The sequence below is a fragment of the Cinclus cinclus genome, chromosome 28, assembly GCF_963662255.1.
Source record: "Cinclus cinclus chromosome 28, bCinCin1.1, whole genome shotgun sequence".
Taxonomy (NCBI): domain Eukaryota; kingdom Metazoa; phylum Chordata; class Aves; order Passeriformes; family Cinclidae; genus Cinclus; species Cinclus cinclus.
The window spans coordinates 3,514,023-3,526,900 of NC_085073.1; the positions used below are offsets into that span (position 1 = coordinate 3,514,023).

General features: G+C 47.7%; 2 protein-coding genes across 4 annotated transcripts; one reads left to right on the forward strand and one right to left on the reverse strand.

Moving 5' to 3' along the window:
• Positions 1-2,488: 2,488 nt before the first annotated feature.
• Positions 2,489-9,058, reverse strand: TMEM38A (transmembrane protein 38A). 3 transcript variants are annotated; one of them, XM_062510056.1, is made up of 6 exons: positions 8,830-9,058; positions 6,687-6,843; positions 5,548-5,732; positions 4,991-5,078; positions 4,770-4,887; positions 2,489-4,515 (listed from the first exon to the last, which is right to left on the reverse strand). In XM_062510056.1, the coding sequence occupies exons 1-6, from the start codon at positions 8,951-8,953 to the stop codon at positions 4,288-4,290; spliced, it is 900 nt and encodes a 299-aa protein (XP_062366040.1). In that variant the 5' UTR covers positions 8,954-9,058; the 3' UTR covers positions 2,489-4,287. The 3 variants fall into 3 exon arrangements, with proteins under 3 accessions (XP_062366040.1, XP_062366041.1, XP_062366042.1); XM_062510057.1 differs by having other exon boundaries at positions 6,687-7,323; positions 8,830-8,954; XM_062510058.1 differs by lacking the exon at positions 8,830-9,058 and adding an exon at positions 7,245-8,820.
• Positions 9,059-9,155: 97 nt separating this feature from the next.
• Positions 9,156-12,083, forward strand: SMIM7 (small integral membrane protein 7). The gene is made up of 5 exons (XM_062510149.1): positions 9,156-9,201; positions 9,507-9,548; positions 9,632-9,684; positions 10,310-10,400; positions 10,806-12,083. The coding sequence occupies exons 1-5, from the start codon at positions 9,176-9,178 to the stop codon at positions 10,819-10,821; spliced, it is 228 nt and encodes a 75-aa protein (XP_062366133.1). The 5' UTR covers positions 9,156-9,175; the 3' UTR covers positions 10,822-12,083.
• Positions 12,084-12,878: the final 795 nt, after the last annotated feature.

Genomic DNA, 12,878 nt, shown 5'->3' on the forward strand with positions numbered 1-12,878 from the left:
CCTTTGTGAGTGGTTTGTCTTGTCTGTGTCCTGTCTTCCTGGATGGAAGCAGCTCATACTACATCCAAACTACCTTTGAGACCTTTCTGGAAAGTCTTATATAGATGTACCTTCTGATTTCTTGTTATTTGGGCAAAGAATTAAAATGTCTCAAGAGAAAAATCATTGCTGCAGCAAAAATCCCGGGTATCTGAGGCCACAGGAAATGCCATTTTATCCCAGCCTTGCCTTCCCTATCATCCTCACAGGAGCCAGTTACAGCCTCTCAAGAATAGCACAAGAACCATAAAACAGAATGATAGCTAAGGGCCAGATAAAGCTGTGCTACTCTGAAACACATAAAGCTCTAATTTTTAATGCTTTTGTGTGCCCTTAAAGCACCATGAACAGGCTGCAGGAAGGAGCAGGCATTTGGCAGCTGATACCTGGCAAGTGTTAAAGGAACAACTTCTGTACAGCCAACGCAACATCCATCTTTATCCTCTGGGTCTTTCTGCTTTGCTGGGTTATGTAATTTGTTTATTCCTTGGACAGAGTGTTCAACAATGTAAATATTGGCATCAATAACAAAAGGAAAAGTGGAAACCAAGAACACTGGCTGCTCTGGCTTACTGCTCTTGCACTGCCTTTGCCTTTTCTTATACAAACTGAAATTCTTACCTTTGCCCTCCTCTTTTTGTTATTTCATATACTGTGAAGAATTATTAATGCTCTGTGTAAAATTATCCTCTGTGTGTGTTTGTTTGTTGTTTTTTTTTTTTTTAATTACAAATACCTAAGGCCTGTAGAGCTTTCCCTATCTGTGGAGCTGATCTGCCACGATGGAAAAGCTGCAGGCACCAGGTTTGGCTCTGCAACAGGAAAGGAAAACTTGTCAATCCACATGAAATGCTGAAACAGCAACTGAAACATTTGCTTTTCCCAACAGGCACCCAGGGCCTCTTTGAGGATTAAACTTACTGCTAAATTTAGCCTGGTCTCACTGGAGTCAGTATCAGAAGTTATCAGATCAGGACATCTCTGGAAGGAATGACGTCTGTCCCCGTGGAAGTCTGAGCCCCTGAGCCCTGGCAGGCTCCTGTCCTGCCCTGGGCTGCAGCAGATTTGGGAGCTGGGAATATTCCGTGGAGCTACAGACTCCAGAGACACCGTGGGATTCTTCAGAGGACGTGAAAAACCTGCTCTCCTGAGCCTGTTCACTTACAGGTCCTGAGCAAAATAACCCTGAAGTGGACTCACAGGGCAGGAGAATGGTTAAACCACCCGGAACTTTGTGGTCCATTATCTTCTGAGTTGTTTTTTTGGTGTATGACTTGCACTGACCTTTTCCATTGGTGGATCATAACAATGAAAATTCCCTTTTCCAGTGCAATTTACACGCCCATCTGCTCTAAATTAAGGAGCGATTATAAACATTTTAAAAGAGTTAAATAAGTTGGGGAGACAAGAGAAACCCTTCAAAATCTAAGCAGGCCTTGCAGATTCTTGTTTGGGGCAATTGGCTGTGTCATGCTTTCCTCATCACTTCCACCTCTGAGCTGTGCAAACAAATTACTCCATCCCTTTAGGAAACACCCCAGTCCCATTTTCTTTCTGTTTGGAGCAGAGCCTGAAGGAAGGAAGGAAGGAAGGGAAGTGTCTGGATAGGCCAGGTGGAGTTTCCCAGAGGTGCAGGAGCAGCCCCAGGTCCTCACAGCCTGGTTAAAAAGTGCTGCTTTTTCAAAGGTCCATTTGTGCTTCTTGGGATGAAGGACACCAGGCTGGAATTGTACCAGACTGCCAGTGCTAAGCCATGGAAATTCAAGACAAGTTCCATCTCTCTCACTGGGAAGGGCTTCACTAAATGGAACTTGTGACTCCTCTGTGGCTGTTGTCTTCTCAAAACTAATCCCACTCCTGTTGGGTACTCTGAAGACGTTTAGAGCTTATATTTTAACCTCCTTTGGAATATTTCTTCTGTGTTTGATTAGAAGCTGTGATTTGACTCAGTTTTATTTGATTCGGGGTCCAAAGACCCAGAAAAACAAAGACTCTGCACTCATAGAGCAGAGCAGCAGCTATGGGACCACACTAAATATTCACTTGTGCAGAGAATTTTGATTTTTTCCCCCCAGTTTTAAATACTGATACTCCACATAAATATGCTGGAAATTCGTGTGTGTATATATTTACCAGTCACAGGTGAGTGCCCTCCTCCCTCTTACAGTGACTAAAGGAAACTGTGACAAAAGACAACTGGTAAAAACACCCAAGGAGTCTATTTCCTTATTTCCTTCCCTGAAATCTGAGGACGTCTGCTCTGAGAACACCACCACTAACATATTTTACCCTGTTATTTCCATTTATAACACGTTCAGACACAGCTATAGGACAAAGTCTGGTCTCCTTCTTCAACCAGAATCATTTTGTCCCCAGGTCCTGGTGACACAGAGCTCCTGTGGGAAGGGTAAAACACAGAGATTTCCTCAGGTGCCACTGGACAATCAAATCACTTCACAATTTTTATTTGTTGACGGCTTTTATAAAACAAAATTCCCCTTGGATCAGACATCTCACAAAACATTTATGCAGTCTCGTGCATGCTTGTGACACATCAGGTTCCAGCAGAGCAGCATCTGCAGGACCAGACAGTGGAGCTGTCAGGCAGAAATCCTGCTTTCTACTGAAGGGGAGGGAAACTCACAAAATTAAGGCACTGTCAAACCCCAAGCCCACAGATCATTTGACCTTTCCTACTGGCTTTCGTCTGCTTGCACACAAGGATGGCTTCTTATCTTTAATTAACCGTCAGCTGTAATTTTGAATAGGGACACACACACACAAAAACCTTCACTTCTCTTAAATCCTGTTTCCATTCCCAGTTGGAATGGAAACAGCAGCAAACCTCACTGTTAGGGATGGAAAATGCCCAGTGCTGCATCCCCAGGCTTGTCACTCTCACTGTGGTGATCCCAGCCCTTGGAAGATGCCATTTATAAGAACAAAATCAGTTATAAGAACAGCTTTGATCTACTCTAAAAGCCAGTGTTCACTAAGCAGAACACGAATGAGCTGACAGACCCCTCCTGCCAAATGCAAGGCAGTTCACTCCTTGGGCACAAGCTGCATTCACAGCCCAGCAGTTTGGCCCGAGGGGACCTACAGAAGGTAATCAATGTTTTCAGCTGATGTGCTTTTATCAGTCCTTTAAAGTAGTATTTTCATCAGCTGGTGTGAAATGCCCTGCTTCAGCCTTTCTATCTGAATTTAAGAATATAGGAAAGGCTTCTTCCTGTAGCCAGGGAGAGTTCAGGCTGTCCTGGAGCTCACCACGATCACTGCAAGCCCAAACCAGCACACGTGGCTGTGGGCTCAGGGCCACAATTAGAAGTTCCAACTGCAATGTTGAAAAAAAAGCCAGATTCAAGTCCATGATTTAGGTGCCCTGGCAATTATAAATAAATAGTAATAAATACTTACACTCACACACACTCTTCTTGTATCCCACAGGATTACAAACAAACCAGAGCCATGCTTCTCCCCTGGTTCAATAGGATCAGGTTTGGGGTGGGGGACACTCAGTAACAACGTGCAGCAATGCCACACACAGCCTGGGATAGTGACAGTGCCAACACATGGCACTGGGAGCACTTCACAGCTTCAGAGCTCTTGCAAACACAGACTTGGTTGAGCAAATTACAATGTCCTAACCATTAGAATCAGAGGGAACTGAGGTGAACAGGGTATGGCTCGGCCAAAGGCCATGTCCTTATTGCATTTAAAATATCACATTACTTGGAGATATGGCAGGTGTGGGAGCTGGGAAAAACCAGACCAAGCTCATACCAGGCCATTTAATTTCCTGAGTATGAAACCATCCACATTGTGTCTTAACGGTTTGTTGTTCTGGCAGACACTGAAAAGGTCAGTGAAAGCTCAAAGGAACTTAGGAGTTGCAGGAGCACAAACCATCCCCCCCATTCATAAATAAACATGGTGAAAGATTTTGCATCAATTAAAAATGCTGCATCACATTTGCTGACAACTTGGGAACTGGCACCCACTTACCACCCTTGCACAAATCTACAAATCCCTGGAAATCTGATCAGAATAGAGAGGCAGAGACCAAGAAGCAAGCAGCAGCACAGAGCAAAAATGAAATTCAGGGACCCAGCTGGCAGTGTCCTGGCTTCCACCTCTCCTCTGGAGTCTGAGAGAGAAGGACTGGAGCATGAAGGAGGTCACAGGTGGCTTTGAGACTCGGCTCTGGAAGAATTTTCTTGGCTTATTTTCGGCGCCGTTGGTTTTTTATTCAGCTTTTTTTGCCTTCCGTTTCCTCGTGCCTTCGTTCAGCTCCTCTTTGGACTTGGCAGGAGGAGGAGGAGGAGGAGGGTGGGAAACCTCATGGGAGGCCCCGTGGTGGTCGTGGTGGTGGCTTGGGTGTCCACTGGAAACAGAGCCAAAGAGGACGGGGCAGACGAGGTTTTCCAGCGGAGCAAAAGGCGAGGCATGGGAGTGAGTGGCTGTCATGAAAACCTGCCAGGCAAGAGGGAACACTCAGAGATCACACAGAACAAGGAAATCCTGACCAGTGAGCATTCTACTGACCCCAGTGAAAGCCCCTGCTGCTACATGACTCAAGGTACAAGGAGCTGCTTGCGTGATGGAGAAATCAGCACTGAATTTCCTGAGCAGATCCTACAGCGAGTGGATCCTGCAGTGGCTCAGGAAGGTGAATATTCCCAGTTTAGGTTCTGTAATTTGCTGGCAACAAGCTGCTGTAAACTTACCTTGCAGACTATCATGAACATGGTGAAAAAGAAGATGAGATTGGCTTCAGAGATGGGGAGCCAGTGAGTCTGCTGCAGAGTGAAGAGCACTGTGCCATACAGACTGGCCTTTGTAGGGCTGGAAGAGAAAGAAAGGTTTTCTGGAAGGTTTGCACCCAGCCATGACTGGTTCTTTCATTCCATTCTTCATCTGACTGGGAATTTCCAGGCTGCTGACTTACAAGGACATATGAAGAATTTCATTTGTGTCAGGCTTCCAGACCCCACGCAGCAGCTGCTCAAAGTTTGACATCAAGGCCACACCAGAACCTATGAGACAGAGAAACCTGTCAAAGAGCTGGAGCTGCCACAGCAGAGGGCTCTGGATCCTCAAGGGGACAAAGGGTTCTTGACATTCTCCCCAAACTGAAAAGTTAGCCTAAGCCAAGAGAGCAGGGCAAATGCTTCCTTGACTTTCTACCAAGTGGATCCTGATGCAGGGAAAAGGCATTTGCCTCTTGCAGTTACTGACACTCAAGTGCTTGCCCCAAACACAACCTTAAAGGAAAACAGATTGCCAGAATCCCCTGAAAAGACACAGGTGAGGTAAGGGATCACAGGAGAAAGAATAAAGAACTCCTGACTCCAGTTCTTCAACCATTCTGTGAGGCTGCACAGACACCTGCGTGGTGGGAACCTGAGTGCCCGACAGCCCACATCCCCTCCCTGCTGCTCCCCCTGAGCTACCCCCACACTGTCCCAGCCCTCCCTGCAGCCTCTGGAGCATCTCAGGTGTCACCTTTGACCCATCCTGTGGCCATCATCACGAACCACCCGTGGTGGTACAGGTGGTGGGCGTGGTGCACCCCGGCCGCGATCTTGCGCACCCGGACCACCTCCTTCATGGCCACGAAGATGAGCTTCACGGGCAGGAAGCTGACACACTTGTAGAAGAGGTTCATGGGACAGAAGAATGTCAGGTACCTGTAAAAAGACCACAGATTTGCTCTGACCTTGGATATGCAGAGAAGGGTAGTGTGGCAGATTGAGTTAAGGCAGATGGGGGTGAAAGAGAAGAAAAATTAAAAAAAAAAATCCTAATTTCACAGCTAATTCTAAAGGGAAACCAGCATGCAATGAAGCCTCTCTACAGCAACAACTTAGTGAGCCCTCAGTAACTCGGAGAGCCCTTACTACTAATATTCCATCTTGAATAAAACCCCATAATTTTAATTTAGAAGTTTTTAGAAGTTTGTGTCTTGTATAGTCCAGAAGCATCAGCTCATACAGAACAAGAAGCTACATATACTGTAATGATATTACAGTATATCACATATACTGTAATGATATTACAGACAGATTTCAAATACTCTTTTTTCCCCAAAGACTGACGTATCTTTCAGCCCTGAAAGAGCTTTATTCTCTCAGGTATAGAAAACTAGATGGCTGAGGGATTTACTCCGAGACTTCTGCTTATGAAAATTTCATTCACAATGTTTCCCAACAATATTCATTCTGCCATGCAGAATTACCTACAACCCATACACACCGGGGAATTTAAAGATTAATTTGTGCACATCTCAGCAGCACAATGAATAAAATGCCCCCAAATCTTTAGGATGTGCCACCCCTCACTGTGTGGGATCCGTGGGTGCTGCTGTTCCTGTGGTTTGGCCCTGGCTCGGCAGTGGCTGCTATGAATAGAAGTGCCCCAGCCCAGATAATCACAGCATTAAGCAACTGGTCAGGGACACTGGGAACCAGAGCCAGGAGTGCAAGAGCCTCAAAGATGGCCTCAGCCCACCTCTGCTCTCCCCAGTTAATCCCAGTGAGATCAGAGCTGTGTCCCACAGGGAGAACATCTCCCTCCACACCTCCCTCCCCAGCACAGCTCTGGGCACAGCCTGTGCCACGCCAGGAGGGCTGCAGGGCACTCACCACACTGCTGTGGCCAGGATGACACTGGAGTTGTGGCTGAAGTAGCCAATGGGTGCCTCTCCCAGCAGCAGGTCAGCGAGGATGTAGCTCCCAAAACAGTGGAGCATAGCACAGAGCCAGGAGGCAAAAGGGCTCTTGCGGGACATCTCCACGGCTCCTGGGAAAAAAAAAAAGGGAACCACAGAGTCACCAGTGTTGGAAGGGACCCCCAAAGCTATCTAGTCCAGTCTCAGTGAGAAGATGGTTGTAGTAATTAAGCAGGAACTTCAAGACCCAGTAAAAGAAAGGCTCGAGGTGCGTGTTCTCCCACAAAGCAACTCAAAGGAAAGTGCTTGTAAAACAAAATACAAGAAGTGTGAAGCCCAAACAAGTACCAGAGATGGTCAAGAAATTATCACAGTCTGCAGACCCCCCCGAAGGTCTCACATGAACAGAGTCATCAGAAGTTTATGAAGCTGCTGAGAGATTCTCTCCTTTATTTGCTGCTACCAGAAAGAATATTTTTTCCCTTGAAATCAATCTCCGTTTACAGTCTAAAAATAAAATGCATACTAGTACCATTCTCTCCACTGCTTCAACCTAGGTGCCCTCTAGAATTCATGAACAATCTGTTCAGCTCTTTCATTCATAAGATAACCTGCAAAAATAGAACAGGAATTCTTAATCTTTATTTGAGAGAAGAGAATTTCAGGATTCTTCCCCGCTCCTGTACTAGTCTGGAAATACTTTGTGGTCTCCTCCCACAATCTGCTGTGGCCTTTTTTAAAATTCCTGCAGCAATTTTCATCCACCTTTGTACTTTTCCAGGGAAACCTCCCAACAACATCAATCCTGTGAGGTTGTTTCGTCACTTTAAACTGCTCCAGAATCCTTTGTGCTGCATTTCAGATACAAACCTCTGTTCAGTGAGCAAACCAAGAGAGAAAATGCTAAAAATGTAATGTCAACATGATTACCTGGTACACCTTAAACAGCAGTAAGTGGATCAGCATGAGCCAAGCTGTGAGTGCCCAGGCTCTTCCATCCTCGGGGACATTTGAACCAGCTGAAAACACAGCGGCAGCGAGACAGCTGCAACAGCCGAGACATGAAACTGGTTCTATAGGAACCTGAGGTTTAGCTTGAGGCTTAAATTTAGTAACACTTGTTTTTCCTTGGCTCCACGAAGCCATGCTGTCTCCAAGGAGGAAACAGAACGGTTCTGTCCTGACGCTGATCCTCAGCCCAGGAGCTGTGGGATGGGGGCATTGTAGGAATCTGGGGAAAAGCACACCCCGGCCTTATCCAGTCCCAAGTGGATTCCTGGCCTTGCATATATTTAAAAGCTGGTTTTGTGAGGGCTGCCTGTTAATTGTTCGGTTCAGGACTCCATGCTGGAAGGCAGCCGGGAGTGATCAGGCCTGGAAAACCCAGCACTTGTTTACAGGGAGTTTAACGGGAACAGCGCGTGGATTGTACAGCTCGGAAGTCACACAACACGAGGTTTGAAAATCATCCCGAGCTCGGGGCTGGTTTTCCTTTCAGTCACTGTGCAGTCACAGAGAAACTGCTCAAAACAGAGCATGAGGAGTGCACACATTGACAAAACCAGAGGGAAAGTGGCGTTTGGAAAAGACCGAGGCACAGCCCGGCTGCGACAAGGCAGAAGGTGAAAGCCAAGGTACAGATCTATCGATCTGTGCAAGATAAGCCCAAGAGAACAAACAAAGCAAGGTCAGATACGGTCCCTGAGAACAGCTCAGGGCATGGTCCAGAGGGTGGGAAAAAACAAGGTTTTACTTCCAGCCCTTTTGTATATAAATAGGAGGAAGGTACTGCCACAAAAATGTTCAAGTCAAGGGACTGGCCAGAAACGCAACTCTCAGTCCTGGGGTGGCAGCCAAGTGACCGAACTTAAATACCTCAATGCGGCCGGAATCCAGCCTTAAATAAAATCCAAGATTATTTCTCAAAATCACAGTCACGGGTTCGTGGGGGTTTTTTGCGCTCTGCATTCACTCGGGTGTCGGAGCAGTGCCAGCCCGTGACGGGCGGCAGAGGAGAGGGACGGGCAGGTGCCAGAACCTGTGTGAGCGGGGCAGTGCGGGCTCTGCGCCCGCACAGCGGGACCGGGGCTCCCCCCCAACCCCAGGGCCGCACTCACCGGGCTCGTACTTGAGGTAGAGGACGGAGATGATGAAATAGGCGGTGTCGAACAGCGGGAACACGGGCAGCGAGGCGAAGGCGGCCGCCAGCTCCCCGAGGGGCAGCGCCTCCGCCAGATCCATCGCGGCCCCGGATCGCGGTTCTCAGCTCCCGGAGAACGATTCCCTGCCCCGGCCCGGCTCCGCAGGCCCGTGCCGGCGCTGCCCGGGCCGGGCCCCTCGCTCCCCGCGGTGTCCGGGCGCGGAGCCGGTGCCGGAGCCGCCGCGGGGAGCGCAGGCGCCGCCGGTCCGGGCAGCGCCCGCCCCTTCCGCTTCCCCTCGGCCCCCGGAGCCGCCGCCGGAGCCATGATCGGGGACCTGCTGCTCTGCGGGTACCGGGAACCGGGAGTGGCCCGGCCGGGTTAGCCCGGTCCGGTTGTGCCTGACCCTGTTCCCGTTCTCCTTGTCCCCTTATCCGTCCCCCGTCCCCGACCCCCTTACCCCTCTCCATCGCCGTTCTCCCTTCCCCGATCTCTTTTACCAATCCCGACCCTTTCCCCCCCTCCCTCTTTTCTCGTGCTCATTTCCTTCTTCCTTACCCCCTTTCCTCGTCCCCCCCCTCCATTCTCTGTCCTCATTCCCCTTCCCCCGTCCCTCTTTCTCCTTCCCCGTCTCCATTTCCCCGTCTCTCCCGCAGGACGCTGCTGGTGAACGCCGGTGCCGTGCTCAACTTCAGGCTGTGAGCGAGCGGGGAGGGCGAGCAGGGGAACGGGGAGGGGTTTTTGGGGTTCACCTGCCTGACACGACCCCTGTGCCCCGCAGGAGGAGGAGGGACACGGAGGGATTCGGAGAGGAGCCGAGGGAACCCACGACCGGTAACGGAGGGGATGCGGGAGCCGGGCACAGCCCTGCCCTGCAGGACACGCACAGGAACGGGCTTTTCTGCAGGAAATCCTTGGCCAAACCACAGTTTTCCGCCGCTTTTTTATTGGATGTGTATTGCTGTGGGGCTGGAATAACTGGCTTATTAACTTGTAAACTGAAATGTTCCGAATGTCTTAATTGTCAAACTGAAATGAGAAGAAAGACAAAAAAAGAACATTTCTTGCAGCATTTTTGACTGTAGGTGCCTGTGCTGTATAGAGGTAACGCTCTGCTCACTCCCTGATTGCCATTTCCACATGGATACACCTGTGTTACTCCCTTGTAGCTCTGTCTGCTGGTTAAAAATCCCAGGAAGCCTTTGAACTACAACTGGTCTTCCATTTTTTGCACTGTGACCCCTTTTTTATAAGCTTTTGTTCATTTGGCTATGTATCCTTACAGAGTTGCTGCATCCATCCTTCCCCAACAACCTCAAATTTCAGTCTGAACTTTTTGTTGTGTTTTTATTTTATGTGTTTTTTTTTCCCTCTTAGAGTTGCTTGTGATTTTCAGGCAGCCCTGAAATTTGACTTGCCAGATGTATTTTTCATATCAAAAGCTTCTCTTGATTTTTAGGTGACAATATCAGAGAGTTCTTGCTGAGTCTCAGGTATTTCCGAATCTTCATTGCCTTGTGGAATATCTTCATGATGTTCTGCATGATTGTGTGAGTAACCCTGTGTAGCATCTTCTCACTTGATTATAGAAAGTCATGTATTGGCACTTTTCTTGCACATATATTTCTTTTTACATCTGTCTCTCCCACTCTATTTTTCCATAATTCTTTTTCACCTCATTTCTTTATTTCAGTTTTCAAATATGGGTTGATCTCACGAGTTTTTCCTAATGTGGGCACCTGTAGTGCATGAAAACCACCTGTGCTATCACCTGAGCCATTCAGCCTCAGGCAGAGTGTTGCTCAAATCAAACATCACCTGGGTTTAAATTTGGGGATGTTTTTCTTTTGGGATGGAGTGGAAACCCACCAGGTTGATCAGATTAAATCAGCCTTGCAGTGGTGTGGCTGTTTCTCATCTGCTGTTTTTTTTTTCTTTTCTGTTGCATCCCCCAGGTTATTTGGATCTTGAAAGCCACCCATGGACGCATTGGAAGAGACACTTTTCGCTGAGAACAAACTTTTCTAGAAGTAAAAGATTCTGATGCTCTCCAGCTGCAGCCCCAGGCCTGTCAGGAGCTGGGACAAGCTTGTCCCCTCCAGGTTCCTTCTCTGCCAGGGCTTGGAGCCACAACCTTCACACAAAATTATCTCAGCTTCACTGAAAGAGAATTTTAGCTTGGTTTTCCAAGCTCAGAGTGGGGAGCAGGGGAGAATTTGAGCCAGTTTCAAACCTCTGCCTTGCCAGTCCCAGCTGGGGCTGTGCCAGCTCATGTTACCCCTGTCCAAGTCACGCTCCTTTGTTCTCAGTTTTGTGTAAAAGTTGAGCAGAGTGTTCTTGTAACTTCTCGCTATTCCATTTATTTAGTTGGATGTGTAGTAATGGAATATTCAAAAAAAAAAAAAAGCCATTCTTGCCTTCTCCCTGTTTTTCCAGAAAAAAAAAGCTTTCTAAATTAATATTTCAAAGATTTTTTTTTAAGCAATATGTAAGGGATTTGGAATGGGGAAAAAGGCAAAAATAATTCTCTAAGAGATAATTTTAGACTAATATTGGATTTGGTTGAATAAAGTTGTTCTATTTAAGGGTAAAACATATATTTGATGCTGTGTTCATTTTGTTACGGGACAAATTGATTCTGTATTGGTGTATTTTGGGAAATTGTAGCTAGTCCTGTAATTTGTCTGGAGTCTTGTGTTGTTTGTATTAAGTTGGCCTCTATGACCAACAACTTGCCCCAGAATCACCAAGAAAATTTAAGAGAGTGCAGTGCTGAGTATCTTTTAAATCAAACTGTAAACTCTTAGCACAGCTTCAGTTTCTTTAGCTGTCGAGGAGAAACAGACCTGATTTAAATGATTCCCTGGCACAGGTTTTAGGGATTGTTTTCAGTTTTATCTGGTAGTGAGATGCAAGTGTTGGGCACCTGCAGCATTTTACTTGAGTCACCCTCCTCGTTAAACTGAAATTTTCACGTTAATGAAACTTGAGAGAGGAAGGGTTATTTGAGGGAGATGCCAGGCTGTAATGAACCCAGAAAAATACACAGACAGGCTCCTTCAAATGTAGTTTGAGCCATCCAGAAATATGTACAACCTTTGGTTAAACTTCAACATATTCCTTGTCTATAATTTTGGTATATTTAAACTCTTTTCTGATTCTTTAGAATGAGAAAAAAAAAGGTGCTGCCAAATACAATATGGAGATTGAACTGATAAAATTATTGGAGAACATTTTGTGCCTAATCGTCATTAAACCAAGTGGGAAGGGAAGGGTGGATGTGGCATCACCGTGTGACCTGCTGGACACCCCTGGGCTCAGCCCCGAGCTTTGAGCTTGGGGGGTTTTTATTATTTGGAAAAAATATGACCCTGTGCAGAGCTGACAGTGTTTTATGATCACAGGGAAAGGAGCTGCTAAAGAAATTCAAACACTTTTCTCACCCTGCACCCACTGTGTGGCCCAGAGCATGCTATCCCCCACAAAACTCCAGTTGTGCAGAAGTGATTCAGCTCCGAGGCAGATGCTTTAAAATAGTGAAATCAGAAGTCAATTTTGAGCTGCTCTTAAACTCTGAGAGAAATTCTAAGTGCACTTAAATTATGCAAACCAAAACACCCCACACACCTACACGGCCCGAGTGGTGCCCGCAGGGGCTTTATTCCCGTTATTTCCATGATTTATTTCTCTCCTCAGGGTGCTCGGTTCCGCCGGGGCCGGGTCTGGAGTGGCCGCCCGGTTCCCACTGTCCTCCGGCATCGCCCCACTCTCCCCCTCACAGATACTCCCTCAGCGCCCTCTCCCCCACCTTCCTGCTGTCCCCATATCCATGGCACGGCTCCTGTCCCCTCAGCAGTCGCCGTTCGCTGTCCCCCTGTCCCCTCAGCAGTCCCTGCTCGCTGTACCCGTTCGCTATCCCCATGTCCCCAGCACCTTTCCTGTCCCCCGCTCTCCCCTCACGGCGCCCCACCTCCCCGGCCCCGCCCCCTCCCTCACCGCGCACGCGCATTCCCGCCGCCGCCCGCCCT